Here is a 26,317-nt window from a genome sequence, read left to right as displayed (position 1 = left end):
AGTGTCCATATATAGAATGATTGCATGGCGTTGTGTTATTTACTGAAAGTTTCAGATTGAAAACACTATCACTGCGTATATTTTCTATACTTCATTGTGTGTAGAACTGTGGAAGAGAAGCATACACAAGCTGTATATAATCTGTCTGTTTAAAAGACATTTTAGCAATGTGACAACGTGGGTTTTTGGACAGTGTGAAGAAGCAAAAGTATATTGAGAAAACTTACACAGCCTCACAGGTAAAACGTAAACTACAAGAAAGGCCTGAAAATTAGGAACCTTCATGTTGAAAGGCAGCATTGCAACTATTTCACAGGCTGCTCATGCAAAACACGGAAAAAAGAAAACAATAACAATAATAATAATAATAATAATAATAATAATAACAATAAAAACAGACAAAAATAGTATAGATAAACAGTCAAATGACCAAAATGCCACAAATTCATTCACCTATCTGTTCTTCTTCACTTAAGTCAGGTATTGGGGCCAGCAGAAGCCCAGACTTGTTTCTCTACAGCTTATTTGTGCATTCCCAAAGTCCCTCCATGTCCTGCCAAGAACACTTCAAAATACCAATTTTAAATGGGAGCTAACTAACAAACCAAGTAAATTATTAGCCCAAAAAATAATTGATCATGGTGACAAGAGTTTTTATTCTAAGTTAAGTATCTTTGATTCTTCAGTGGATGTTTGGCAGTTAGATAACTAAATGTTTTGTGAGAAATATGGAAAAAAAATCTTATCAAATTGGCCTACACCATTACACAAAATAAGACATACAAGAAGAAAAACCTGATAAAACAAACAAACAAACAAACAATAATAATAATTTTAAAAAAGCAGAACATGACTGCCAAACTGGAAACATTAGCAAAACATTTTACATGATGTTCAATTCAATTCAGCTTTATTTGTATAACGCCACTTCACAACAATGTTGTCACAGGGCACTTTACACACACATCACTTCAAGCCAATGTTGTGTTGTTTCCCTGAAATGTTCAATTTCTGCTGCATCTCTTATATGAATTGTTGTTGTTGCAGCTTTTTTTTTTTTTAAATTTTTTTTGTTTGTTTTATTCAGAGTCATGTGTTGCATGACACAACCAAAGTTTGCAGATAAGCAAAATTTCTCATTCCAACTTTTGAATTTGCCAGGTGGTCTCTGGATCCCCAAAACCAGCAGTGCATACGGTATTCCCATCTGGGTTCAGGACGTCGCAATTATTTTACTTCTGTTGTCCGACGTCTGACGACCTCATCTCCATTCAGCCTCGAACCCAGAACCCCCTCACCTGCAGTTACCATGACAACGCGTAAACCACATTCTCGGTTAGTCGCTTGTGGTTACTAGGCAACGGCTACACAGTTCCAATAAGACATGCGGAAAAGACCATCGATCGTCGTCTGATCGTTCGCGCTTTGGAAGTAAAAGACGAGTTTGTTCATCACACCTCCTGGACGAAAGAATTAGGCCAATCTGCCACAAACATGGCGACTTCTCCTCTTCCTGTCTTCAACAGCGACTCTTGTCCAAAACCCAAGGTGGAAAAAGCCATGCACAACATTTTTGTGACACAGCCAGAGGAAACCAGGTAGCCTGTCTTAGCATTTATTTATTTATTTAATGTATGATGTTGCAGCTTCAGATTCCAGTGGCATGACTATATATTTTGACTGTATTTGACTGTTATTGACACTCTTGTTTTAAAACAACCCAGACAGAGAAAAGAAGACACTGATAGCCACATCTCTGCTGTTCCTGGGGTAAGAATGATGAACAATGACACCTAGAAAACAAAAAGAAGATTAAAATGCATATATATTGTCTGTAGGAATGTGTTATATATTTCATATATAAGTTTTACATAAACAAATAGCTCATCTTTACACACTGAAAGCTTATGTGTTTATGTTTTTCACATGAAGACTAGCAGGATCCCTGTGGCAGGGGTGAACACCTTGAAAAAGACCATGGTCATGAGGAAAAGGGCAGAGCTTGATGAGATGGACACGCGGCTTGCACTCAAACAGCAACAGTTCAGGAGCTGTATGGAGGACCTGGCTCATAGAAGATCAGAGCTGGAAAAACAAAAACAACAGGTGAGTTTAGACCGTTCACAAGAATAAAAGTTGCCATCTGTCATTATGATGTGAGACATGTATGATAATGTCCTAATGTGCTTGCTCTTTTTCTTCCAGGATAAAGAGCGGGTGAAGAAATTTGAGAAGTTTGTAGCTGAGAATGAAATTAAGCGACGGAGAGCTTTGAAGAAGTGTGAAGCTACACAGGAGCAGAACGCTCTGAAGCAGAAAGAGATAGAGGACTTGACAGAACAGCTGAAACAACTTAGAGTCAGGTGAGAATTTACAACCAACAAATACTCCTCACTAAGTCAGTTTTTAAACCGAGCTTCCACAACTTTTTATTCTCTTAGAAAGGAACGGTTAAAGGAGAGGATGGTGAAATACAAAATCTTTGAGGATTTCTTGATGCAAACCCTAGATTATCTCCCCAGTAGTAAGTTCAAAGCTGAACTTTTCCTTGAGTTTGTTCTGTCTGTGCGACTGTGTTAACTTCATGTTTACAACATAATGACTCAAACTGCTGTTTTTTTCCCAGTTTACTGCAATAATGAGAGTGAATCTTTGGTTATGCCCATCATTTGGCGCCATGAGACCCTGTCTATCACACATCAGGACTTGCTGCAGCGTTTGGAGCATATGGAAGCTGAGGTGGAACAGAGTCAGCAACAACTAGGGAGTATGAAACAGGAGCACAGCATAAAACAACTGGTCAGACATAAACTAAAATATGTTTTGGTTTGGCATTTGTTCATACCACAGTGCTTAAATGATTTTTTTAATTTGATTTTTTTTCTTTCTTTTTTTGTAGATGGCAAACAAGGAACTGTCAGAGCTGCAGAGTGAGTTAGAAACCCTCAAAGAGAGAAACAAGCAAGCTGAAGTTAACTTGCTAATGGTGCAAGGTGTATCCAGAGAGAAAGTATGTCATTAAGATTATGAGTTTAATGATGATGAAGATACAGCTCTGTATATCATTGTTTACGTCTCTCTTACAGGTTGACGAGGTGGGAAGATTACTTATGGCTATCAACAACCTCGCACAGCAGTGTTACCTTCCAGCTTATGGACCGCTGGAAAGCATGAATACATTGACTATGTTAGACATGGTGAAGGTAGGGAGCTAATCACTGCCGTTCATACAATAGACACCGCTTTGTTTGACCAGGTCATGACGATCCAATCGTTTCAGGAGTGCATTTTGGACAAAGCTGACACAGAGCGGAGAGTCAAGAGGCTGATGGGGTCTGCCTCTGCAGTCACAACTACAGCAGCTGTGACAGACAAGAGATGGAGGGGATCAATGAAAAGCCTTGGAAGTAAAACACAAATTAAAAGCTCAAGTAAAGTCAGTAAAAAGAGTGAGACATTTAACTGATGGTATTGCTGTTGTGTTTTTCAGAGTAACCTCTTGTTGGCATAAAATGTGCCTTAAAGTTCTAGAAAAAGTAGGTGGAGGAAGTTGGTGAGAAGACTGTTGTTTATAATCATTGGCAACCTAAATTTGCCAGTGTTTTAAACAGTAATGTGTTAAGGTTGTAACAATACATTGATCTACAATCTTTCAATTATCAATGACCTAACAGTGTTGTTCCAAACTGATAACATATAGATTCAACATTGATAGCAATCATTCAAGACACACTTAAAAAAGAATCTGGAATTGTTTACATTTGGTTTGTTCTTAAAACCTTAATTTCCTATTTTGATTTATCGGTAATCAAAACCATTTTTAGTTGATATTCAAATCCAAACAATTTTTGATTTAATATTCAAATCAAAACTATTTTTATTTGGTATTCAAATCAAAATAAGATATATTTAAGAGTGTAGTATGCGACTATATATTTCTTTAGTTAGATAAGGTCTATAAAAGGTTTTTAAGACTGAACAGGAGTAAAGTTTGCACCTTTCCATTCTTAAATGTACACAAATAGAAAAAATATCCTTCAGTTTTATTTTACATTGTGTGAAAATTTTAAACTCAATTTCTGTCAAAGCACAAAATGAGACAAAGCCTGATAGAAGAACAGATTGTTTTGAATTTAAATGATTTAGCTGAGGATAAAAAAGAAGGCTTATTACAGCTATTTTTAATATTTAACATGGATGGAAGTGAATGTTATAAATCTGTTTAAGCTGTCCTCTATTGATCACTGGCTTCTAAACTGAACTGAGTCCAAATATGCTGGTAGAATTTATGATGTATGCAAACATCAGATTGTTATTAATTGAATTCATATTTCATATTCATGATCAAACTTGTGATTTACACAACTGCTCTGCATAAAGTGATGCCACAGGATAATTGAAACTGGACTGAAAACAGCTGATTATGTACTTATATTTCTCAGGGTGTCCAAACTTCACAGATGTCCTTGTAATGTAATTATTGTTTTTTGAAAATATTTTAAAATAAAATGCTCATACTCAAATGATGCTGTCCCATTTGGGATAATTCTCAGCTAGACCAAGAATGCTGTGAAGTGGAGTTTAATGCACTTTCCCTCTTCATCAGGCAATGAGCATCTTGCCATTTATTATGAGGATGGGGTACTTTGAGGTAGGTTGTGTTTCACTCAAGAGAACTGACTACAGTTAAAAAAAGACTTGTACAATGGAAACAAATTAATTATTTTGCTGACAATAGCTTATAGATAGGAAGGTCTTGCTAAAATGTTTTATTTTTGCATATCCTGATGTTTAGCTACCACCTCTTTTTTTAATGACACAATGTAACACAGACAATCAGTAGTAAGACTCAGCTTGTCTTTCTAAGGATTAAGTATATTGTGGTTTGTCTGCTGCTCTGTTGAGAGTCAAACCTATAATGTCAAATGTTCCTGCTAATACTTGAAGTAAAGTTATGTTGTACCCTTCATACTGGTAATGATTTTATATTGTTTGAAATATATTTATTTTTAGCCTACTTTTTCCATCTTAAAATTTAAATCAGGATTCCCACTGATTTTATTCCCTGAAGTCCTTTGTGGTCCAGAATCCATATTTTCACAATTCCAAGACATAAATATATGTTTAGTCATTTAAAATGAGTTCAGTTTCTCTAAAATATGGATTGCAATAATGGACAGATAACAGATACAGATAACCCTTTCATGCATAGTGGCCACCTATTTAAATTATTTTTCTTGCATATTCATGAATTGGGATATTGTAAATAAATCACTTCAGTGGATGTTAGTAAGTTATCCTATACATTTCCACTCACTGGAGAATAAATAAATATAGGATATAATTGAATATCATGTAATTACACCAGTTTGCCTTTGCAATAAATAGGAAAAAAAAAAAAATTATACAGCTACATTTTATAAAAGATTTACATCATATAATTATGATTACATATTATTTTATAAATATTTTATAGAATACATTAAAATAAGTCATAATTCATGATAAATTCTAAATATCACCAATAAACATAAAAAAAAGTATTATTGAATATGTCTGCAGAGGTAAAATACTGTACTTAAAAAATGTTGCATTGTTTTTATTCATCCATGCATGAAAGCGTTAATAATAAGACATTTATAAGTAACATTTTTGTAAATAAATCTTACCATACTAATCATTACGCTATGACGTCAGCCTATAAACTTTGTACTGTCCCTTTAACACAAACACGCACGTGGTATTCCGCAAACATCCGGTTTTCAGTAAGCGGAAACAAAATTGAAAACACATCCGCACGTCTGACGCATGTTTGCTAAAATGCAACTTTGCTTTCTTTCGTCACTCCACACTGTTGAAATATGACGTCAAATGTGATGTCATCGGAGACCCGGACAGCCGATGAAACTACGCTTTGCTCTCCTTAACAGTGAAGCTGTTTGTTCTGCCGACAGATGGAGGGTGGCAGTCTCGTTTCACTCAAAGAAGACATTTCTTCACTGCTCCCAGAGGAAACATCGAGTGCCAAATATAAAGTAGGCAACTTAGAGATGTTTCAGGAGGCCATGGCCACCTGTCTGAAGTCCCCGCGCGCTGCGTCATAACCAAACACTTTGTCCCTTCCTAGGATCTAACCAGCCAGTTTTGCGCCCTGAGAAAAGTTCGCGGAGATGGAAACTGCTTCTACAGAGCTCTCTGCTTCGCCCAGCTGGAGTCAGTCCTTCACAGTTCCAGGGCTCTGCAGAGGTTACGTGTCAGCATTATTTGCTTAAATATAAGTGGAACAATGAAACATGAAAACTACAGATAACATAAAGCTATGTGCTTTGTGGTTTTAATGACAGATTCAGGGACAAGATAATCCAGAGCGGCCAAGTTTTGGTTTCTGCGGGATTTGATGAGAGCTCCTTCAACCATCACCTGAATACAGTAAATAAAACACTTCCACAGCAAATAAAATACTGTAAACAGCAGTTGATTGTAGATCTTATAGCAGTAATCCTGTTTTTTGTTTTCAAAAAACCCTTTCATGAAAATAAATGTAATATGTCAACACATTTGAAGTCAAACTATTGTGAAAAACAAACAACTTTATAGCAGCGTTGGACAAATGCACAAATTAATCACATAGGTCTAAAAGGCTAATATTTGTAATTTAAAGATTATTTTGTGTTTAGGTTTAGGTGCGTTTATTTTGTGTTTAAAGAGTATTTTTGTGTTTAGAATCTAAACCAAAAACAAAGTAAGTACATTTTAATAACACCAAACTGGTTTTTCATCATCTGAAGCTGGAAGCGTCTGTGGAATGACCATCACAGCTGAACATGTGGATAGTGCCAGGTGCTAGCAGGTCTGTGCTCGTCACAGTCACATGTAGGACTGGCACCTGGTTGGGCACCTAATAGATTCTAATCCTTTACATCCAGAATCTGGACCCAACTCCAGCCTTCAGGATGTTCTCGCTCAGAGCTAGGAGCATGAGTCAGCTGCCTCCAGTCCAGAGCTCAACTCATGTTTACTTGTGGGATCAACTTGGCTGTGCTCTTTGTGCCACAACGACCAACACAAAGACCACGCTGGTTGACCTTCCACCTTTTTACTGTGGGAGAGTGCAATCATCCAGTCCACCAAGCAACTAAAAACAAGTGTTGAATACAAAGAAGAGAATACTGCAGGGGATTTGGCACCCCCTTTTGCAAGGGAGGGCTACAGACTCATTTAACTTATTTCTGAAGATGCAATATCCATAAAAGTTGTAGCTAATTTTGGGGTTTATGCTTGATGTCTACAGGCCTTCACACAATCATTTATTTCTCTGGGAAATTATTTATAAATACTGTTCACTGACTAACTTAATCCAAATGTAAAACTGCAAATCAGTTTAGGTTCTGAAAAGCACAGCCACCACTCCCACTAAACAACTAATAAAATGTTATTTACTGTGAATAGCTGAAAGTTTTTGTCAGTTCATGTTGTGAGGAAAACAATCTAAACCTAAAGTTATGTGATCTGGTTTCAAATGCAGGAAGTTAAAACCAGTTGGACCAGCTGAGGCCCCTGTAAACGCTGCAGTGGAACTGATAATTACTCAAGGAAAAGCAATTACTTTGAATGCGTTTCACATTAAAAAATGTGAAAGGATCGTTTCATTTTCATTTGCAGGTTGTAAATGTTGTGGAGCAGTGCCAGGCTGGTGAGAGGGAAAACACACTGTTCATGCTCTTTAATGAGGAGGTCATCTCTGACAGTGTGGTCCAGTATCTCCGACTGCTCACATCAGCGTACCTACAAAACCACGCAGACTTCTTTTGCAACTTTGTGGAGGCACCTGATCTAGAAGTCTACTGTCATCAGGTTGGTGATGTATTCCTGCCATCTAGTGATGATCTTACAAGATTTTTGTTGTTTAAAACGAAACACTCGTGTTTACGTTCTCATTCAGGAAGTGGAGGTGATGGCAATGGAGTGTGATCATGTTGACATCCTGGCCTTGACACAAGCCCTGGACATTGGCATCCACATCGTTTCTATGGAGACTGATGAACAGCAGCTTGCTCACCACATCATTCCAGAGGGTGCAGAGCCATCGCTGCATCTCCTCTACCAAATGTCACACTATAATATTCTCTACCAACAACCTCAACTCTGACCAGGACTCCACTCGGACTCGGCTCTACTCAGGAATTGACGCTCTTTTGCTGAATAAATCTCACTTTGGTCTAAAGAAACAGAAGCAACACATAGGAAATCCTCCGTTTTATAGAAATTTAACAGCATATAAATGCAACAAACAATTTGCATTAAGTATTTGGATTGATTAAAATATTTTTTTACACAAATTTAGACCCACCACAGAGCCTACACCTTTTTACTTTGCCACTAAGGTGTTGCTGCTACTTTTGCTGTGATGGAAATCTTTTCTGTAACTTCTCTTTGTTCTTTTGCACCAGAACTCTGGTCAGGGCGCTTTCCATTCCTGCACGAGGGATCATGGGAAAGGGGAGTTTTCCCAGCTGAGTGGGGTACTTGGTCTTTATCACATTCTTAAATATAGGCTGGGAAATTAAATGCTTCAAATGCTTTTTCATCCCCTTCACCATCTTCTGCTGCTCTCTGTCAGCATCTTCATCTTTTCCTCCACCTGTTGGCAGAAATTTTTTTATCCACTCAGTTTGTTTTTGAACACATTTGAAGGAACTGCGAATTACAAGAGATTTTGTTGGCGTGACTACTGGAGTAATGGTCTTACCAAGTAGAAGATCATCATCCAAGTCAACTTCCAGAGCCTCGGCTGCTTTTTTGAACCAGGAGTCATGCTGCTTTTCTCTGCTGTTGTAGAACTCAATCTTTTCTATCTTTCTGGCCAGGTTTACTCGCTCCTGTGGAGTCACACATGCAACAGAACGCCGTTAAAGGTGGAGCATGTAACAAAATAAAATGTCAATAAAAGAAAAAAAAAAAAAGGTTAAAAACTGTTTCAGTTGGAGACATTTATATCCACTGGCTCTGGGTCCACACCCAGAGCAGCTGTCATATGTGCCACCACTTGTACTATGGTGTCTCTGAATGGACAAATAACTGTGAAAGGAAAATCCTTTAAAACAGCAGTTTCAGCTTCGATGTGTGTTGGAGCAAAAACCTAATGCTTTAAATGGCACTTGGATCAGGACTGCACACATGTACACAATAGAGCAGTCATAGCCGCACCTGAAGTAACCAGAGCCACTCACAGATTACAACATTTTTATGTCTGGAAGAATTTTCCACCGGCGGACACTCTCTGTTCACGTGTGTTTGGCATCAGATGTAATTTCTATGCCCATCTTTACCACAGGATGTCTGTCATTCTACGTCACATTAAAAACAACTACAGACTGCTTGGAAATGAGGACACCATGATGAAACTGAACTATATTTACTATCATTTTGAATTTTACGTCCAATTTTTATCATGAGCCTCAGTTGATGTGAAATGCAGGGTTTAAACTAGGAGCAGCCACGCCTTTATAAGGTCTTTATAATGCTTTCATCTCTTAATCTCAACAGATTTTCAAGATAGCTTGTATTAAAATGTTAATTTCCGCTGCAAATTTGGGCATTTTAATATGTCAGGTCTAGAAAGATGAACTCTTTATTCATCTTGTTATCTGCAGTTTTTGGCACATCCAGGATGTGGCTGCTTGGATAGAAGCCGAGGCTGATCAACTCACCTTGATGGCGTCCATGCATTTGGTTTCTATTGGGAACACGGGAAGCTCCTCATCCTTTCCAAGAGTCTTGTAAATCTTTTTGAAATTCATAATGTCATCTGGACCTATCAGCAGCAAGCTGAGACCCTCTTTAGTGGCTCTTGCTGTTCTGCCACTCCGATGGACATAAGTCTCTGAAGTTCTTGGAACCTGGTGTGAACAAACAAGAATATTCAAACATCTTTGTACTTGCATTAGAATATGGATAAATTAAGCTGAAAATACAGCAGAAAAGCTCAAATTGCTTTTGTTTCACTGCTGCAGTTAACAGAGCCACAGATGTACGTTTTAAAATATATATTATACGCTGGAAAGTTAACTTCAATTGATATTGTTAATGTACAGAATTCAACTTGATTTGCATAAAGCAAAGTCCATGCTGTAGCTAAGAACTGTGTCTTGGTTAGCTCATAACCTTTTGTATATGATGGGCACATTACATTCCTTTAGCACACAGATAACCTTAAACTTGTGCCAAACATTGCTGATAAAGAGCGTACCTGGTAGTGAATAACATGCTGAACATTGGGGATGTCCAGTCCTCGTGCTGCAACATCAGTTGTCAGAAGAACACAACTGTGGATGAAATTTTTACAGTCCACTATGAGTTACAGAAAACAACTGATAATAATATTCAATATTTGAGGTTATTTGAATATATATTTCTTAATATTTGACTAACAGACTGAACGCATTTTATCCCCTGTGAAACCTGTACGAACAGCAATTTGCATCAAAAAGAGCATGTTAGCACCAAATGGTGCAAAATTTAGAAAATTTTGTCGTAAAAGTTTCCCTATAAGTATAGAATCCAACTATGTAATCATACCTGGTTTAATCTTAAATACCACACATTTTTTATTTTTTTTTTTTTTTTAATCATTGGATTAAATCCAAATAAAAGATATATTAAGGCTTCTACTCAAAGTGTGTGCATGACCCACCTCTCCCTCTCAGCAAACCTCTCCAGATTTTTAAGACGTTGTTTCTGGTGCATGTTGGCGTGTAGAGGCAGAGGAGTGCAGTCCAAGATAATCAGCAGAGAGTTCAGTCTCTTGATGCAATCAATACTGTTGGCAAACACCATGGTGCGTCCAGGATACTGAAGCAAGAAGTAATACAGGTAGAAGTCCTTCTCGTCCTTCTGACAGCGGATTTGTGTCTCAGTCAGGGTCTCCACAGTGGCTTCCTTCCTGGTGAGGTCAATGACTTTGGGTTTGGACTTCATCCCCACCTTCTCTATTAAAATTTCCAGTTTGCTCCTCTTGTCCAGATTCTTCTTCTTCTTCTGAAGGAGGCGGGTGGGCAGGCTGTGTGCCATCGTCAAAGTGGCAGAGAACACAAACGTCTGCCTCGTGGGATTGAAGTGAGTGCTGTTCAGCATCTCCAGCAGACTTTCCAACTCTGCGAAATGGCCTCTTTCTACCATGCGATCGGCTTCGTCAATGACCAAACACCTGAGGTACAACACAACCAAGACAAGTATAAACACATGACAACACAAACTTCCTACAAAGCTTTTCTGAACAATCTGAATGATTTCCTTCCTTGCAGGTGGCAATTAGGCGTTTAGTTTTTTTTTTTTTTTTGGTTTTTAGTTTTTCTTGTAATACACAGCTTCAAGAAGCCTCCAGCAAAAAGCAATACAGTCAATGTCATCAAAGCTGATATTTTTTCTTTGTTTAGCATTTTTTCTCTCATGTTGTACACACAGGAAGCCCTGAAGGATGAAGAAAAAAAAAAAAATCAATGGCAAGGAGGAAATCGTTTTGCCTCAGAGCTGCATTTATAATTCCAGCGCACATTCCCTAAAGGATATGTGCAATACATAACTTCTGCTCAGTAACATTATTCATTTCTAACTGTAACTCCACACAAATGATTGTCAGGAGAGAAAAAAAAAGCATCAATTCACCCTTCAAGTTTTGAAAGCAATAAAGCTTTTTGTCAAAACGTGGCCACTAAAAGAAAATTGGGGAGGACAATAACTAAAAAATGCATTTAATAATTTCAAGCAATTATGCTGTGCTGCTCTGAGAACATGAAAAACTCTCTAGAGGCTAGAACCAGCCTTTCATTACACAGAGTGCTGTTCTGTTAATTAATCTGCCCTCGGTGCTGAAAATGAAGCAGAGGGGAAAATGAGCCCCAGTCAGCATTATGATAATGAAGTTAAAGTCCAGAGCCCCATAAAATACGGCCTAAAATATTAGTTAAATTAAAACCACTGCAAATTCACAAACAGAGCTTGTTTAAATTACATGGAATTTATTTTAATGTACTAAAATGAGCAACTGAGTGCAAGCTGTATGTTTCCTTTGACAATGTCTGATGTTAAACTACACAGATTACAACATCAGGATTTTTTGTATATCTGCCACCATATTTTAAATATTTGAAAAATATTGTTTTCACACTAACAATATAAATTTAATGAATAATTTACAAAAGAGTAGGAATTTGGACTTACTTAAGCTGTCTGAGATTGAGGAGATGAGGATGTCCCTCCTTGATCAAGTCCCATAACCGGCCTGGAGTGGCAATGATGATCTCTGGCCTGCGTTTCAACATCTTCCTTTGTTTTGGCTGTGCCATTCCACCAATCACTATGGCTGTTCTGATATCTGAAACGCAGAAATGTTGTGGAAAATGATGGACTTGTTCTTCATTGTGGATTTGACTTTGATTCAACGATGCTTTTAACCTCAGTGACAAGCATAAACTAGAAAAGCAGCACAGATTGCCACCAAGCAGCTCATTTCCACCAAAACTGTAAAGAAATCCTTTAAAAACTTCCTGTCCATAATTTCTTTCAGATCATAAACAAAACTGTTTGCGGACGGACAGATAAAAATGAGCCAAAACATCACCTCTTTGGCAGTGGAAACAATATTTCCGTTGATGTGTGTTACCCAAGATCAGGAGATACTGCACATATATTTGTTTGTTCTTGGTACAATATCTACATTCTAACCTTTAAGCTTTATTTGCCCCTGTCACCAAAGCCCTGAAACTGGCTTATTTTTTCTACAACACATCCCCCTCGGGGATGAATAAAGTATCTTTGATTTGATATGTATTAAATATTATGTATTTAATCTTATGCGTTTATGTGTCCTGTTGCTATGTTACCCTCATGACGGACAGACCACAAAAACTGAGCTTTACAGTTACTTGACTACACTGTAATGATTCTTTGTGATTAATAAAGACGTACCAGTGAATTTAGCCACAGCATCAATGTGGTGTTTGACCTGAACGGCCAGCTCCCTGGTGGGAGTGAGAACCAATCCAAGGAGGGGCTGATCCTGGTCACAAGCAGGTTTGTCCTCAAAATCAAACTCTGCATCTTTAACCACCTTAACACAACTGAGCTGCACATCCCCATCTTCATCCGCAGTGTCATCCTCAACGTCACCAGTGTCTTCTTGAATCTGATTCACAGGCCATTCCTCCTCTTCATCTGATGCCTCCACGTTACCATCTTGGTCACCTTCTGCTGTAGGTTCACCTGTGTCCTCTGAGGCTAGTTCTGTTTTGTCTTCAGCAGTTTTTTGTGGGAGATTCTTCCATTCCAGGATGGTGTGAATCATGGGAATACCAAAAGCCAGTGTCTTACCACTGCCTGCGATGACACCAATACATCAGTTTCACACCAAATTTATTTTTTGCAAAATGTATTTTGTAAAAATACAAAAAAAACCAACATACTATAAAACGGCCTTACCAGTCTCAGCTGCTCCCAGTATATCCATATGATCTCGGATGGCTGAAGGTAAAGCCAGAGCTTGAATCGGTGTGGGTGAACTGAAGCCAAGACTGCTCAGAGCCTTTAGCACAAGAGAAGGAACAAACAGGTCCTTCCATGCACTCACATCAGAATTTTTGTCATCAGAACCTGAAAGTGCTGCATTTGTCCAGTTCTTTTGCTGCTTTTTGGAGGGCTTTGTCAATTTATTTTGTCTGGGTTTTTCTTTTTCTGAAGAAGATTCCAGGAGAACTTGCTCCTCTGTCACTGCAGACTCGTCAGGCAGCTGCCTTGATTTCTTTTTCTTCTTTTTGTCTTTTCGCTTTTTACTTGATTCTGTGTTATTCTGCGAGATTTCTGACGACTCTTTAGCAGCGACTTCACTGGCCACCTTATTCTGGGTTCCCTTCTCACTGGAGAGTTTATCCTCTTCTATCAGGTCTTCTTTACTCCCATCATCTGATTTTACTGATTCTTTTGCACCAGCTTTCTTGTTTTTCCTCTTCTTTTTGGCTTTTTTCTTGGCAGGTTCAGCTGTCTTTTCTCCCTCTTTGCTCTCAGCATCTCCATTCTCTCCAGCATCCTTGGCATCGCAAGCTTTTCTTTTGTTTGCTTTTTTCTTTTCCGTCTTCAGTTGCTTTGCTGTTTTGGTCGCAGCCTTCTTGGTGTCAACCATACGGTAATTTGTCAGCTCCTCGAAACACACCAGACCCTCCAAGCCTTCCTCGGAAAACAGACTAGGATCAAGTTCAACAGCTTTCCAATCGCCTTTCATGTTGATGCTCCGTTTCAGGGGTTTCTTCAGCCTTGAAAAGGCACGGTTGTTTTTGGGTTTCATCTTCTGCGTCTTCATTTTCTTATGAGCAGCCGAAATCAACCAATGGTTACTGTAGCTAACAGCGCACGTGTATAACGTGACGCTTTGTGTAGCGAACAAATAAGTACAAATTAGCAAAGGTAGCTTGTAAAATACTGTAGACGTAATATATACAAAAGCACAAACAATATCACGGTTTACCTTGGTTTTCTGTAATTTCTCCGCACGTGAAACTACAACTCTTAGCTAAAACCACGCACGAAACGAGGACGCAGCCATGACAGTATTGATCACGTGACGTGAAAAACCTTTATTTGTTCAAGGAACACAAGTTCATTTCAGATGCACTGTATTCAATTTTGTCTAAACGTTTAAGCATTTATAGTCTTAATTCTCTACAGGTGTTTTATACAAACACTGTGTGTATACACACACCCGGAGAAAGAATGGAGAAAATTATTGAACTTAGATTATAAGTCCTTTAAGTTGATCATTGTAAACGTATTTACTGGGAATTCTGGCCAACTTGGATTCTGCTTATTAAAAACATATTCCAATAGTTTAAAATGACCAAAACCTTATTTGTGATACTGCCATCTTCAAATAAGTCTCTGATGCAAGTACTTTGTAATTCTCTGCATTTGTGTTATTCATAAAGTTACATTTTATAAATGAAAAAAAAAAAAAAACTGCATCACAATCCACTGTAGATTAAAGATTTACACTGATACAATTATACAAATTCAAAACCACAACTATTGTACTATAACACTAAAAGGATCGCCAATTTCACACAGTCATATTTCTCATGGTGAAGTGCGGTCATCTTTAAACTGAATATGAATGTTTCCAGTTCTGCATTACTGGCAGCACTTTTCATAATTTTGTTAAAACTGCCAGACTTTCCATCTATGGAAACTCAAACTATTGTCTGCGGCTCATTCATAAAGCAGTTGTAAATTTCTTTTATTTGTAGTCATTGTTACAAGTCAGACAACCATTTTCATTTGCCATAAACCACAACATCAGTACATATTTGACAATCTACTAATGCCAATATTTCTTGTATGCATATTGAATAACGTTAAGGAAATAAGCAAATTAGTATTAGTTATTAAACACATACTAAACATTAAGTATTTTTGGATTGGCAGGCTAGGGAACAAATCAAAACATTTTGAACTAATCAGATTAAGAAAAAAAAAAGCATTGTCTGAGTGAACACAGTATCAAGCATTAGCCACTTTAGCACTGAAACAGTAACAAAAAGGTGATGACTAGTTTTTGGTGGGGTCGATCACCCTGCCCATGAACAGCAGAGCATTTGTGTCCTCGTGGTATATGATGAAGAAGAATGGCCTGTTGATGGTGAACTGCCTTGGCAGAGAATAAGGAATGATGCCAATTGTGGTTGCAGCTGCTGCAGTTGTCCCCTTCTCATCCACTTCAATCACAGCCTTATGCAGCACCTGGAGGTTTAACGTAGAGATAACACCTTAAAGTTTGAATCAAACATACATGATGCTAAAACATGGTGAAACTGAACTTACCTCCGACACTTTGAGACCTCCATTCTTACTGATCCTGGTCAGATTGGCTGAATCACTAAAAAGACTTTTGATGCCCATGTCTGGTAGGATGTTGTGCAGTGAATAAGCCTGCTCCATCTTGAATTTTGGCATGTTGACTTCTAGTCTCCTATAACAAGACATGTTGGCAGTAAAAGCATCAGAATTTTTGCATCTAGGTGCCTTGAACAGCACCTCTTAAGGATAACAAAACCCACTGATAAAGATAAAAACTGCTAGATTTAAAACGCCATTTGTTTAAACCTACACTTTTTTCAGCTCTTTGATCCAGCTCAGGAACCTTTCAGCAGTGATTTCATCATCAATGATAGTGTAGTCCATGCCTTTGTTGGGTAGCAGGATGAGCATGGAAACACCTTCCTGGTATGGCAGCTTAAGCACCCGGGCTCCTAAAGGAATGTCTTCCATTGTGTAAAACTTGGCCTCTTTAAACATCATAGGCACTTGCACAATATTGTAGTTGTCAATGTGAAAGGGTGCATTCTCAGTCAAATCGGGGTTAAAAGGCATCTGCCAGGCTCCTGTGGAAAGGATAACACTGTTAGCTTAGATGTAAATACAGGCCAAAGGTACATTTACAAAAAAATGAGCAAGAGTGATTCACCTCACCTTGAAAGAAAATGGTGTTGATTAGCATAAGACGAGTCGTCTCATCCAAGGTAGAAATCATCTCTTTAACCTTTTCCTTAGTTTTCTGCTTGATGTAATCATTGATGAAAACAATGCTCTCTTTTGTGTTGGCAAAATCGACAGTTTTGATGTCACCTTTAAAAAACCTCTTCAAGTTGTCTTCAAACATCTTCTCCACTTCAAATTGCTTGCGGACAAAGAGAGCCATGTTTTGGTCCACTACAAGAGATCCATTTTGTGTGATGTTCTCTTGAAGGAGTTGAAAAAGTCTTGGGATAAGATCTGGCTCGTCAGTCACGTCCAGCTGCTCCAGGTTGAGTCCCTTCAGAACTTCCTCTCGTGTGATGCCACCTGCAGCCATCAGGAGAGAGGCAAAACTTGTGGAGATGCTCAGCGGTGAGAAAAAGATGTTATTGTCATGGTAAATGGATATTTTTCTGTACAGGTTCATAGCAAAGTCGATGTTTTTGTAGGAGAGGTCTGAGATGGTGGCATTGGAAAGCGCTGCTTGATGGACGGGAGCAGGGAAGCACAAGTACATCAGAATGAAAATAAAGGCTGTTTTCATTTTGCGTAGCTCCTTAGTTTAAGTCCAAAAAGCTTTGGGAGGTCAACCTGAAATATAAAGATGGAAAAATCTTTACAAAGCTGCACAGGTACAGATTGAATGTGATAAGTTATTTTTCATGAATGTTAACACAAAGACTGTTAGATCTAGTTAGTTTAGAGTGAAATAAACTTTTCCATGTTTAGCTGTCTTACCCTTCAGATTAGGCTAGATGTTCTGAGAACTCCAAACCATTATTTGGGGGAACAAAGTGCAAGTGTGCTTTGATGGTTATATATTAACCACATGGAACTAAGAACTCTCCTTTGCTCATCACTGTCCCCTTATATATTCATTTCACAGCCCAATTTCATCCTCTACAGGCTTTCACTTAATCAAACACTAATATTCACACAGCTTGTTGCCACATTAACATAAAAAGGATAGGAGCAAATGAAAATAAACATTTTTGTCAATTTCACTCACTGATGTTTAGCTAAATGTTCCTTTGCTCAGGTCCATCATGCAGGACTGTTGTCTGGCTACCCAGCAGTTCCTGCTTATATGGGGTATTGGAGACGTCGCAGCTGACATTGTTGAGTAAAGGAGTGGGTTTTATGCTCTGTAGAAATACTTATTTCCATTAGAGCAGCTGTCTTCAATTCTGGTCCTCATGAGCTACCATCATGCAGGTTTTAGTGCTCCCCCCCCACCAACACAGCTGACCCAAATCTGTGGCTTATTACCAGGCAGGTGCAGAAAATGACAAGTTGTTGGACTTTTTCATTTGAATGAAGTATTTTGTACCTGTGAAACACAAAAACCTGCAGGATTGTGTCTCATGAGGACCAAATTTGGAGACTCCTGCATAACGTTGAGATAACGCTGCTCACATATGGATGACTCAAACTGAATGTGTAGGATTTGGTGTACAGTATAATGTTAAAAAAAAAGTTAATTGGATAACTGCTTATCTTAAACATAACATACAAAATGTTTAGATCTTTTTTATAATGAGTTTGTCAGAACACTTCCTGGAATACTTCTCTAGGACTTATTTTGTAACTAAACATAATTTTAAACCAAAAAAAAGAGCCATGACAAAGAAATGAGGAGTGAATGACACTTTAATCCTGAAACAGTAATCAATATATTAATCAAATAGTGTTGTGCCACCATAAAACAAAAACCGAACAAATTAGTACTTATTGTAAGAAAGCAGTAAATGAAAGTGATGCAATGATTAAAATCCCAGCTGCCAAAACTTAAACTCTAACAGAAGTTGCTTTTTAAATGGAAGAAGCCCAGCTGATCCTAATGAACAAAAATAACAATGAACCAACCTGGAAATCACACGCCGCAGTAAACCCAACTTGGGATCATTTATTCTACTTTTGTGGAGCCATTTAGAGATATCCACACTAAATGTTCTGCATTCCAGAGAAAACAACTTCTACATGTTAAGTGTGATAAAGCTGTAACATGGTCCGTTCACCAAAACAAACTAAAAGCAGACTATTGTAGAGAAAAATAAATGACAGATCGTAAAAAGTCGTAGGCAAACACAATGAAAAGGACAAAAACTCTGCAAAGGAACGTGAACAAAAAACCATTTCTGATTTTTTTGTGTGTAGCTCTGGATTTTCAGTTGGATGGTCAGTAATCATTTTCATCTATCATTTGTGAAGATGATTGGTCAGCATATGACTTAAACTATCTTTGACCCATCACAACCTTATGCCAACCAGTGTACCCTTTACCATATAACTGGAATATAAATCAAGTCAAATAAGTGCAACTAAATGTGTACCTATTGGCTTCGACATGCAAGACAAACAATTTCTGAGTGGGGTGTATCTATAAAGGAAATAATCCTTTTTTTCATTTCAATCAATACTAAAAAAAAAAAAAAAAGTCAAACCAGTGCTCAGAATACTGCTCAGACTTATTACTGGTTTTAAACGATGATACTCGGAAAGTAAGCAACATTATTGATCCATTATTACTGTCACAATGTGCCGATTGCTTTCATGTTACTCATTATACATCAAGATATTGAGAATAAATGGAAAAACTATGGATAGCGTAATAATTGTTTCAAATGGACAAAAGAAAAAAACAACCCTAAATTATGTTTGTATTGTGCCATTTCAACATGAACACTAAAAGGAAAAGCCAATATGATAACATCAAACAGATTCTGCTGTAAAATCCTCTGGAAATCATTCATAGAGGTAGAATGACTGATGATATCAGAAACATAACCCACACGCTCCAGTGCTGCTGGCTAAAAGATGTTTCAGCCCAGTACAACTGTAAATCATGAAATTATATAAAAACTTTAAAGGTTTTCTGGTGGGTTGGGTGTGTGTGCCACAAATTCAAGTCTAAAACAAAGGCAAGACCTACTGTCATTTATAAAGACATCATCTACAGTCAAACATTGGTCTCATGTGGATTTCACGCATCGCAGCATGTTTTCTTCTTCAAACAAGTTAACACACTTTTTGCACGACATTTCATTTCCCGTCCATGTTTCAGAAAAAAAAAAAAAAAAGATAAGAATAAAAACAGCATACAATAGAAACAGAAGGCGCCATGGTTAAAAGGCAATTGCAAACTTGAATTAACTGCATCATGAGTCCATTTGAATCAGTGGTCACCCTTTTCCCGGTCTCCATCTCAGTGCGTCACCGAGTCGGATTAAGCAAAGTGCTGCCTCTTCTATGTCGCCATTCTCTTCTTTATGGCCTGTCAGCGAACTCACTGGGGGAAACCATGTGTCAGCCTTCTGACTGTCCTTATGTTTGCATGTGCAAAAGGTTAGAGGAAGGAGCAAAGCTACCCCTGCAAAGGGTTTCCAATCCAGGTCGCTGGTAAACAAACATCGATAAACCTTTCGCAACTTTACTGACTTGGCTTTTGTTGTTGGTCCTCCTCAGAGCAAGTGTTTACTGAATCTAATAAAAGGAAATGTGCCCATGTAGATATAAAATAACATTCTTAGATATTTCATTCAATAAAATTAAACATGTCCCATTACTTCATATTTTAAATCAGATCTGCTTACCTGAGCCGCCTAATGTATGCGTGTCTGATTGATGAGGAATATCTGGCTGAGCTTGTTGCTGCTGCCTGAAGAGTTAATAGAAAGGTTCAGTTAACTCACTAATGAGTTATGCCGTAAGAGTTTAAACGCTTTACATAGTTCACTTGTTCCTACCGATCAAAGTAGGCTTGTCTCCTTTTCCTCAGCTCCTCAGCTGTAAGTGTCTCACTCTGACTCTCTTTTTGTCCGGCAGCAACACTACCTGCAGCCTGGGATGCTGATTTTACATGTCCTGTTTCCGAAGACCTGTTACTCATCACTGCTCCTACAAAATTAAAATACAAAGATTCAGAATTTAGTATTTACAATGTCAAATACTTTGGCAATTTGCAACACTTGCTTTTATAATATTTAATGCTTCTGAATGACTCATGCTTTACCCTGCATGCTGAGCTGTATGGCCCGGCGGAGATCAGCTTCTTCATCTTCCACATCAATGTCTTGTCTACTGAGTGCTAAAGCTCTCTTCAGTTCCTCATCTTCATCCACAATCTCATCATCCGCACCAAAGCTCATCCCCGTCTGGCCCATAGCTGCAGACTTGCTGCTAACAGTAAAATAATACTAATCAGTTATCACTAGTAAGCCAAAACTTTGTTTTAAGCAACTTAAAAACAAAGTATGATACTGCACCAGTTGCACATACATACCCAGCACTGGTCTGGGCCTCATCCTCTCCAATGAGTCTGGGCCGTTGCTGCTGTTGGACCCGCATTATCCCAAGAATCTGTTCTGCTTCACACTCTGGGAGATTTCCTCGGATCACAAATATGGAATATCCTGTACAAATGCACTTTCAGTTATCCTTAACACGGTTCAGTAATGAAAGTGTATATATATATATATATATATATATATGTATATATAATATGTATATATGTATATATATATATATACATATAATATGTATATATAGATATATATATATATATGTATATATGTATATATAGATGTATATATATATATATATGTATATATGTATATATATATATATATGTATATATGTATATATATATATATATGTATATATATATATATATATATATATGTATATATAAATATATATATATATATATATATAATATGTATATATATATATATATATGTATATATGTATATATATATATATATATATATATATATATATATATATATATATATGTATATATATATATATATATATGTATGTATATATATATATATATATATACATATAATATGTATATATAGATATATATATATATATATGTATATATATATATATATATATGTATATATATATATATATATATATACATATAATATGTATATATATATATATATACACATATAATATGTATATATAGATATATATATATATATGTATATCTATATATACATATAATGTATATATATATATATATATATATACATATAATATGTATATATATATATATATACACATATAATATGTATATATAGATATATATATATATATATATGTATATCTATATATACATATAATGTATATATATATATATATATATATATATATATATATATATATATATATATATATATATATATATATATATATATATATATATGTATATATATATATATGAATATAATAATACCTTCTTGTTGTAGCTGTGCAAGGAAAAGTGATAAATATGTGTCTGATATAAGTTCTGGCCCGGTCAACAGGGAATTCAGGTTAAACCACTGCAATGAAAACAGTGAGAATCTTTGTTGAATCAAGCTGTATATGATGCTGGTAAAACACATGAAAGAGTGACTCAAACCTGTTGTCCAAGTTTCCGTATAGTGAACCAGTGCTCCTTGTAGTTGCAAATGAAGGCTTTCTCATTTCTGAAACATGAAAGTAAGCATCCGCTTAAGCTGGAAATGCAAATACGGATGAACCACATTTACACAAATGTTTCAAAAATTCAAACTCACATTGGATTTATCATTAGGTTTTGGTACTCTCGACTGTTAAAGAGGATTAGCTCCAAACCCCAAACTCGCAGAGCATTACTAATCACCTAGATGATATAAAAGGCAAGAGGCATACTTGTAATAGGTATGGGTATTTCATTATGTAACAGCAACGAAAAGACAGAGCATGTAAACTTACTTGTATTGAAAAGAACCCACTGTCATCCATGTTCCCAGATGGTTGCTATGAACACATTCATGGAATAAGTCCACCAAAAGTCTGTCGTCACCATCTACACACCACACTAATGACTGCCCCCCCCATCAAGCCTCACCTGTAAAAAGGTTCTGTATTCCTCGCTAGCCATACCCCCCTCAGCCATCCTCATCCTCTCTTCTTCATCAAGCTGATGAGCAATAGAGGAGAGATCTACTGGAGTGAAATATTCGCCCTGCAGAAGGTTATTGAGGCAGTGCTGGGCGCAGAGGGAGCCCTCTTGCTGCAAAACAAAGGACCGGCTATGTTAAAACCCAAAGAAAGGAAGCTTACTATTGTCATGTAAGGTGTATAAAGTCTTAGTTTGCATGGAGAGGGTGAAAGACGGTAAACCAGTAGTCACACATGAATAATTAAAGGTTATATGCAGCTTCCTGGATGACGTGAACAACCCAAATAAGTAGTCTTAATGAGTCTCTAACAACAGATCGCTAGCTAGACATGCCTATTTACTAAGATAACAAAAATAAGAAGAATGGAGCCATTGAAAAGTATGTTAATACGTGACTTTTGATGAAAGAAAACTTGACACATTAAATGATTAGCAAGTGAATTAGCATTTTAGCAGTTTAGATCAGGAAATTGCCAAACATAGACACAAATCTCAACACAACGGCAACAAAAAAAGGTAAACAAATCGCCGACATGTGCCCCGATGCTCTCCGAATAAACACGAGTCGGTAAATGTTAAGAGGTAAATGTTTTCACATACTTTCTCATGAAATATGGAATCCATATCCAGCTTTCTGTCAAACATTCAACTCTGACCTCTGCCCCCGCTGCACTCATACCAATAAAGACGGAATCCGCCAGCGTCCTCTAGTGTTCAGGAGCGGGTCGAAAAAAATCTCCAAAAGGTTTTTTTTTTTCTTTTTTTTTTTTCTTTCAAACAGGAAACGGTCTCCTAGTGACGCTCACCTCATCCTTTACGGCAAATGGAACATGGCGGAGAGTAAGAAGACCGTAGACGGACTACAGCTCAGCAAGGTATGATATTCAGATGGCAAATGCATCTGACACCAGCTACTGAGACTCCGGGACTAAAGACTGAAGTATAATATGCTGATTCTCATGGACACTGAGGTTTGAATGCACAGTGAGAGAACATCTTTCCTACCAAGCTAGCAGCCATAGCTCAACGAGGCTACCTTACTAGCCACAAAGATGCTAAAAAAAATTCACTGCTCAACAACAGTGATTATGTGTTGGTAGATTTAGAGACAGAGTATTATTAAGTGGACAGTCATGTTGGAGAAAACATTGATTTGTTTTCAGAAACTGTACTGAAGTATGTTTTTTTGTGATCGTTTTTGTCCCAAGCGCTTCATTCTGAATTTGTGAATTTTGAGCATCAGGTCCCGATTGCTTTCGTAGCTCGTGCTGGTTGTTAATGTTCAGGTTGTTTACATCATGAAAGTGAAAGTGGAATAGCTAATCTGATGTTATTTTCTATTTCTATTATAATCAATATATTCATATCTATGCTTTAACAACTGCAATAAGGAAATTGACTCGTTTAAGGAGTCTCATTGAAACTAGCATAACAGAAGTATAAAATAATTTATAAAAAGAAAAAAAAGAAGACACATGTACGTGTAATCTCTGTTATGCTGATTTTTAATACAATGGGGAAATTGACTGGTATTAGGAATATCATTAAAACCAGCAGAACAGAAGTGTGTGTATATATATATAATATATATATATATATATATATATATATATATATATATATATATATATATATATATATATATATATATATAAATAAAAAGATGACACATGTGCTTTAGCATTTATTGAACAGTAAGTGCTGATTTGATTGTGGACAATCCCGATCTCAATCCCTAAAGCACGCATAATATTTACAACTGCATGTGCATCAAAGTACACATGGCTGAAACGTATCTAATACAATGCATACTACAAGTTGGTTTAACTATCCCACACGGATTTGATCCCCTACCCTACCTGCACAGAACAAGAAAAGACCAGTTTTGTTGTGGCTGTTGTGAACTGGCGATTTGAATGACCTGTGGCTATTGAGATAATATATTAATTTAATATGTACGTTGTGGCAACACAGGATTGCAACAGCACGGGCTGCGAGTCCTAGTTTGCAGAGTAGCTTTGCATGTTTTCTTTGGGGTTGGGTACCATGGTTTTCCCACAAAGTCCAAAGACGTGCTCTGAGTAAGAGTCTGCATGTTTGCTTGTCTGCATGTGATATTTCTTTGGTGGATGGGAGACTTTTCCAAGGTACACACACACACACACACACACACACACACACACACACACACACACACCTCTTTCATAGTGTTAGCTAGGATAGGTTCAGCCACCTGCTTTGAGCATTGTAATGACTTTGATTAATTTTTGTTCTCAATTTATTCAAATTTGTTGCATTTTTTCAGACACAACCAGCTATCTCCACGTAAAAAGAGAAGATATCAACATTATTGATTAAAATTGGCCATTGTGATCTTACTTTGCATCCAGTTTAGCTAATAAAAAATTCATCGGCAGATGTTTCCTTATAGATGTACATCACATGCTTGTAGGATATTTATTTAGCTCTAACCAATATAGTAAATGTGAAAGTAAGAGTAAACTTTTAGTTATATGACATACTTTTAACAGGGAAAAAACAACTTTACTAATGATGTTGCAGGTTAGACACCCCCCCCAGTATTGGGTGCTTTTCACAGCTGGGGTGCTTTTTTCAGCACAACACCGGCTCCCTTTCCTAAATCACTTCCTATCTTGTGGTTTTAGGTGCAGTAGTAAAATTCAAACAGAAACTACTTCAAATAGTGTATTTATAAGTGTGTTTTTATTTAACATTGGATCCTACTAAATTTTTCTATACACTGATATAAGTGGGATTCTAACCTGCAACACACTGAGTCGTTCTTACTTTTTTCTTTCTTTAGCGTTTCTTTCAGTGGGGTTATAATACACATTTCTACATTCAACAAAGTAGATTTGTACATAGATTTGACAGAGTGGTGGTGCCAGCTGACGGACAAGATTGCAGATGTTTTCATGACTTGATAGCCATTTTAGTAAATATCACATTGTCTGGTGTTACCAGTCTATAATCATTTTAACTCAAACTTTTTAATAAGCACTTGTATATGACTGGTTTGATTGATTCATGCTGGTTTGTGTGAATAGTTGGAGAAAGGACAGGTCTGAAAGGCATTCTCCTCTCTGTTACTCTTCAGGAATGGCAGGCGGCTGCAGACAGCAGAGCGGAGTTGTTCCGCTACCTGAAGGAGCAGGTGCCACAGATCTTCTATCTAAAGAAGGAGCCAAGCCCTCAGGAAGAAGAAGAGCTCATGCAGAGTCGTCTTCTCTACCCACTGGAGTGTTTCTTGTTTGGAGAAGATCCTGAGGAGGGTTTGGAGAAGCTCAAGCAGGGCAGCACCTCCTCCCAGTTCTGCGGTCGTGTATTCAAAGAGGGAGAGACGGTGTACTCCTGCAGGTCTGAATCTATACTCTAATCTTTTGTAATAAATAAGTTATGACTTAAATATTTTATGGTAGGTTGGGTTAAAAAAAAGCACAGTTTTGCTGCCTGTTGTGGCTATTTTGATACAGAATGCCAACATCCATACAACTGTCTAATCTCTGTGAAATATTGTTTCAGTGCTAAATATGAAATATTTAACTGCATCAAGTGTATGTATAAGAGTCAAACCCTCTGGACTCTAATTTTATTGAATAATGTGTAATGTCACAGAGGGCAAAGACAAGGTATCCACTGTGAAGGCTGTTTTACATAACAAAAACTTGAAGTGAAAATATTTTGGCTCTATCGGCTTTACTTGGAAAGGGATCTAATTACGCTACAATGCCACAGTATTTAGGCTAAGTGTTAAAAATGAATAATTAAAGATTGAACTCGGGTTTCAGAATCGTGCAG

The 26,317-nt window shown here is 37.2% G+C and overlaps 6 protein-coding genes across 8 annotated transcripts in view; 3 read left to right on the top strand and 3 right to left on the bottom strand.

The window, feature by feature from the left end:
• Positions 1-1,494: 1,494 nt before the first annotated feature.
• On the top strand, positions 1,495-3,495 carry ccdc197 (coiled-coil domain containing 197; the record flags this gene model as incomplete). Its single annotated transcript, XM_079261585.1, has 10 exons — positions 1,495-1,598; positions 1,725-1,770; positions 1,933-2,106; positions 2,206-2,363; positions 2,442-2,524; positions 2,627-2,799; positions 2,900-3,010; positions 3,087-3,203; positions 3,281-3,449; positions 3,491-3,495. The coding sequence occupies 10 exons, from the start codon at positions 1,495-1,497 to the stop codon at positions 3,493-3,495; spliced, it is 1,140 nt and encodes a 379-aa protein (XP_079117711.1).
• A 2,368-nt stretch (positions 3,496-5,863) lies between these two features.
• Positions 5,864-8,207, top strand: LOC306772946 (ubiquitin thioesterase OTUB2-like). The gene is made up of 5 exons (XM_079262613.1): positions 5,864-6,035; positions 6,128-6,246; positions 6,345-6,429; positions 7,663-7,854; positions 7,943-8,207. Exons 1-5 carry the CDS (start codon positions 5,955-5,957, stop codon positions 8,147-8,149), a joined length of 684 nt encoding a protein of 227 aa, XP_079118739.1. The 5' UTR covers positions 5,864-5,954; the 3' UTR covers positions 8,150-8,207.
• A 32-nt stretch (positions 8,208-8,239) lies between these two features.
• On the bottom strand, positions 8,240-14,561 carry ddx24 (DEAD (Asp-Glu-Ala-Asp) box helicase 24). 2 transcript variants are annotated; one of them, XM_079262612.1, is made up of 9 exons: positions 14,516-14,561; positions 13,477-14,417; positions 12,967-13,374; positions 12,220-12,373; positions 10,694-11,206; positions 10,250-10,325; positions 9,711-9,899; positions 8,750-8,879; positions 8,240-8,641 (listed from the first exon to the last, which is right to left on the bottom strand). In XM_079262612.1, the coding sequence occupies exons 2-9, from the start codon at positions 14,348-14,350 to the stop codon at positions 8,394-8,396; spliced, it is 2,592 nt and encodes an 863-aa protein (XP_079118738.1). In that variant the 5' UTR covers positions 14,351-14,417; positions 14,516-14,561; the 3' UTR covers positions 8,240-8,393. The 2 variants fall into 2 exon arrangements, with proteins under 2 accessions (XP_079118738.1, XP_079118737.1); XM_079262611.1 differs by having other exon boundaries at positions 13,477-14,555.
• Positions 14,562-15,591: 1,030 nt separating this feature from the next.
• Positions 15,592-17,101, bottom strand: serpina10b (serpin peptidase inhibitor, clade A (alpha-1 antiproteinase, antitrypsin), member 10b; the record flags this gene model as incomplete). Its single annotated transcript, XM_079261584.1, has 4 exons — positions 15,592-15,783; positions 15,865-16,012; positions 16,151-16,424; positions 16,513-17,101. The coding sequence occupies 4 exons, from the start codon at positions 17,099-17,101 to the stop codon at positions 15,592-15,594; spliced, it is 1,203 nt and encodes a 400-aa protein (XP_079117710.1).
• A 1,153-nt stretch (positions 17,102-18,254) lies between these two features.
• On the bottom strand, positions 18,255-23,151 carry atxn3 (ataxin 3; the record flags this gene model as incomplete). 2 transcript variants are annotated; one of them, XM_079261740.1, is made up of 11 exons in its annotated part: positions 18,255-20,040; positions 20,151-20,215; positions 20,304-20,454; positions 20,570-20,733; positions 20,840-20,969; positions 21,806-21,893; positions 21,974-22,040; positions 22,131-22,216; positions 22,309-22,353; positions 22,445-22,609; positions 23,099-23,151. In XM_079261740.1, 11 exons carry the CDS (start codon positions 23,141-23,143, stop codon positions 19,988-19,990), a joined length of 1,059 nt encoding a protein of 352 aa, XP_079117866.1. In that variant the 3' UTR covers positions 18,255-19,987. The 2 variants fall into 2 exon arrangements, with proteins under 2 accessions (XP_079117866.1, XP_079117865.1); XM_079261739.1 differs by having other exon boundaries at positions 20,570-20,736; positions 23,099-23,143.
• A 177-nt stretch (positions 23,152-23,328) lies between these two features.
• Positions 23,329-26,317, top strand: part of ubr1 (ubiquitin protein ligase E3 component n-recognin 1) — a gene marked incomplete at its 5' end in the record, with an annotated part of 20,707 nt that continues 17,718 nt past the window's right edge. Inside the window, 2 exon segments of the mRNA XM_079261583.1 lie at positions 23,329-23,373; positions 25,617-25,862. Of these exon segments, the coding sequence (XP_079117709.1) occupies positions 23,329-23,373; positions 25,617-25,862 (291 nt within the window).

Source organism: Telmatherina bonti (assembly GCF_933228915.1).
Source record: "Telmatherina bonti genome assembly, chromosome: 22".
NCBI lineage: Eukaryota > Metazoa > Chordata > Actinopteri > Atheriniformes > Telmatherinidae > Telmatherina > Telmatherina bonti.
Note: the sequence above shows the minus strand (reverse complement) of the source record. Positions and strands in the feature narration are given on the sequence as shown.